This window comes from Solanum tuberosum, unplaced genomic scaffold (assembly GCF_000226075.1).
Source record: "Solanum tuberosum cultivar DM 1-3 516 R44 unplaced genomic scaffold, SolTub_3.0 scf00530, whole genome shotgun sequence".
Taxonomy (NCBI): domain Eukaryota; kingdom Viridiplantae; phylum Streptophyta; class Magnoliopsida; order Solanales; family Solanaceae; genus Solanum; species Solanum tuberosum.
Genome location: NW_006239448.1, coordinates 116,870 through 120,848, shown reverse-complemented (window position 1 = coordinate 120,848; position 3,979 = coordinate 116,870). Strand labels below are relative to the sequence as shown.

General features: G+C 34.4%; 1 protein-coding gene across 1 annotated transcript; it reads right to left on the bottom strand.

Moving 5' to 3' along the window:
- Positions 1-2,094: 2,094 nt before the first annotated feature.
- On the bottom strand, positions 2,095-3,300 carry LOC102601805 (protein ENHANCED DISEASE RESISTANCE 2-like). Its single transcript, XM_006365008.2, has one exon. The coding sequence runs from the start codon at positions 3,192-3,194 to the stop codon at positions 2,247-2,249; it is 948 nt and encodes a 315-aa protein (XP_006365070.1). The 5' UTR covers positions 3,195-3,300; the 3' UTR covers positions 2,095-2,246.
- Positions 3,301-3,979: the final 679 nt, after the last annotated feature.

Here is a 3,979-nt window from a genome sequence, read left to right as displayed (position 1 = left end):
CATTTAGCGGCGTATGCAGCTATTAGCATGAACATATACAAAAGTTAAGAGTTATACTTGATAGCATAGACAATAACTATACTGCCTATGAACATCTAAAGATGCTCATTAAGAAACAAAATCATGACATTAAAGTTTCTAGAACCCATCATATTGGTTGTATGAATTTGATGAACTATAATAAGCATTTTTCATCAATTTATATGTATATGTTATGTTTATCATTTTATTGCAGTTCATGTTTATTAAGTACACAATAAAGCATTGATTTACTTATAGATTTCTTGTTACCTATTACCTTGCATCTATCATATATAATCTTATCCTCTCATTTGTTTTTCGCAGAAAGGTTTTGAAGATATAAGCAAGTCCATTCTTTATAACCTACCTCTTCATGTGCTTTGTCAATCAGAACTGCCAATGGCATAGCAGTTGCGTTACTGCTTTACGTTTCTCATTTTGATACTAACTTCACTGCGAATGTATATTTACATACCAACAATTCAAACAATATGCTTACCTAGGCAATATTTATGTAAATAATGTGTGTAAACTGCTCAAAGAGATGTCATCCTATCTATTAAATAAGTCTCCATCACTTCTAAATTTGCATTCCACTAAAATTGCACGCATGAAAATATTGGTATAATAAGCATGGTAATTAAAAATGAACCGTATGAAGTAAAACGTACCTCCTAATTCATTGCACTCAACCTTCTGTTAGCTTAATGAACTTGGGTATTTATCTCTTCTTTTTTTAACTTCTTCATGTAATTAATTATAAGTCCCTTTGCTTTTATATGTAACAACTTACTTTAGATTATAAAGCGGAATCTCGTATAAAAATATATATAGGTATGATAATATTATAGTCATTAAATTTACGAACTCTGAATTCATAATTTGGAGAAGAAGCTTTATACCATAACCTTAGAGAAAGAATGTAATCTTCCTGTTCTAAATTAAACATTCAATGAATAGTCCATATTGTTGCATTTGACCAATGAATTTTTTTCTTCATTCCAAAGGAACATCATTTATTAGACAAACAAGTTGCATATGCTATGACTTCAAAGTTGCAAATTGATTACTTATTACTTTAATTCTACCCAACCTAAGCATCTAAAAAAATCTAGTGAAGATTTTTAAGAACCTCTTTCTTTCATAATCACATGCATGCTGAATAATTTTGTATCTTAAGTTTCTTTTTGTGTTTTAGATAGATGCACAAGACTGTTTGGGGACTGGCTAAATTGTAAGTATTATTATTAATATTGGAAGTATTTAATTTAGAAATATATATTCAGAATTGGACATGAGACACATGATAAAAGATTCCCTTAGGAGGGCTACTTTTTTTATTTTTTGGTTCATAGACGAGCAAGTGCCTACACAAGAATTTTCAACAAACCTTTTTCTCAATTTAGAAAAATATCCCACCGTAATTTGTCTGTATCTATCTCGATTAACAACCTTATTAACTTATTTAAACGCATAAAACACGTGTCTCCCTAATCAAACTAAGATACAACTAGCCTTAAAGCAAAAAGGGTTAAACCAACTTTGGAATCGGAGTTGCACACATATAAGGTGTGTTCGGTATAAAACAAAATGCTTCTCCCAAAAAATATTATTTTAAAAAAATCAAAACATATTTCCCTCCCTACCAAACATACCCCTAGAAATTGATTAATTAAATGAAAAAAAAGGTAAACCAATAATTAAAGTGAAAACCAAAAACAAACAAAATGATGTGTATTTAGAAGGCAAAAGTACAAATTCCAAATCCATATACGCCGCACAAGCAACGCCAGAGTTTATTAGTTAATCACCAAATAATTGCAGTACAAAGACAAATCCAAAAATTAGTCAATTCTATACCCATTTTGCTTTTTTGTATTTTATTACCTTATCACCATATAAAATAGCATTATCTTATCACCTAAAATCCTTCTCACATATATATATATAAGAAAAATACATGAACAAATAATGTTAGTTTTATATATATATATATAGTGCTTCTTGTTTTGTTAATTTTCTAATTGTCAATAGTAATGATCAAAATTAGTAAATTATAAGTAGGGGAAAGTGGAACTGAAATGATAGTTAATGAAAGGAAGAGATGAATTTTTATTAAACAAGGAAAGCTTAAGCTTAGTCATCTATCTACATGGATTCCACCAACAATTTCCCTCGACATTAAGAGAGGGAATAATATCAAGTAATTTTGTTTTAATTTCTTCTTAATCATCTTTGTTTTCACCGACCTCCTCAGCTTGGACTCTGCTACTATTGCTAGGATTATGTAAATTAGCAGTGGGTAATACCTTCCTTGATGACGTCGTATCAATAAACGTAGCTGAGCTCATCTCCATTTGACAAATCCTAACTGCCCCAAATAGCTTTTCCGGCAACTCTTCCTCCGTCTGTGACTCCACCAGAAAACCCATATCGATCGTCACCGACGTTACCGACCCTAACGCCAAGTGCAAAATAGCGCTAGCAATCGCTGAGCTACCGATATCCACGTCGATTTCTAAGTAATTAGGGCCTCTATGATAGTAGCAATTCAAAGCTTTACCGAGTATACAAGCTGAGTAATTCCCAACTGCGGCTTTCACGATCCACGGTCCTTTCACGATCCGGTTCACGATCTTAAATCTGCTGTTACGATACGCATCATCGCCGTTGACGAACCGATAGAGGAGAGAACCCGGTTCGAGCGGCTCGTCGTCGTTTGTAGCGAAGTAGAAAACCGCGCTGTGTTGGTCACGCCCAGGGACTTGGAGATTCACGGCGACTATGAAGGTTTTCATAGACTTGCCTTCAGAGTGAGATTTCTTCAGCGCGTTCATCACACGGTTGTCGTGTCGAGCCAGGACGTGGTCGAGCTTGGAGTTAGATCGGAGCCAATCGACTCCGGCAGGCTGTAGAAGCCACGCGCCAGAAGGTACTTTCACCTTTTTCGTTAAGTAGTTTGGCCCTCGCAGATTGAATAGGTCTCCCGGCGGTGATGCCCAACCGTTTTTTCCCTTGTCCAAATCCACATGCTTTAGTGATCCGCCGGTTATGGATTCTTCCCTCCAGTCCCCACCACCGCCACCTTCACCGCCTGCGGCGGAAGTAGAGGTAGGCACGACGGAGCGCTTATGGTGGAGGTTCTGCTTCTGGTTTTGTTTAGTGGAGCACATTTTCCGGTACCGCTACTTTTCCGTATTGCGATTGGAGTGTAATATAGTAGCAGTAATGGTAAAAACTCCGATGAAAAAGGCAATTGAGTACCACTTTTGGGTTTTTTTGGTGTATATATTTGAGAGTAGCAGAACACAAACGCCCTTGAATTTCGTAGAAACTACGATAATGCCCCCTTTTCAATGCCACTGACAAATGACAGCTAATATTGTCAAAATAAATAATGACAGACAAGCACTCTCTCGTCATTTTTATTTATTCGCAATAAACGTTTGCATCTCTTTCGAAAAATAATATAAACAAAAAATTAATACTAACAACAAAATAAAAAATAAGTTTATTTTTTAAATATATTAAAATAAATAAGTAAAATTAAATATATATATATATATATATATATATCAAATAAAAGTGAATGATATAAAATAATTGCTCAATTAGAGCCAAACTTTTTCCTTTTTTTGAAATATTAGTTAGAGGTCCATATTCTTTATGGTAGTCTGACCATAGAAAATTAGAAAACAAACTATACAATCAAGTGGACGACCGAGCCAAGAGATGGGACCATGAGCCACCGGTACGGGTTGATGCTTCATGATGTGGTCAAGGTATGTAGGGTGGTTAGGCTTAAAAAGGATGTTATTCAACGCGGTTAAATATTGAAATCTTAAAAATAAATGTCAAATGCTATTTTTTGTTAGGAAGTATCTTATTTCATAAAATTGAAATAAAACTCTCCATGCTTAAGATGTGAAAATTGGAAGACATATGTCTTGTGCGTACT

Coding starts and splice junctions, on each gene's coding strand:
- LOC102601805 (XM_006365008.2), bottom strand. CDS start 3,194: ATGTGCTCCACTAAACAAAACCAGAAGCAGAACCTCCACCATAAGCGC.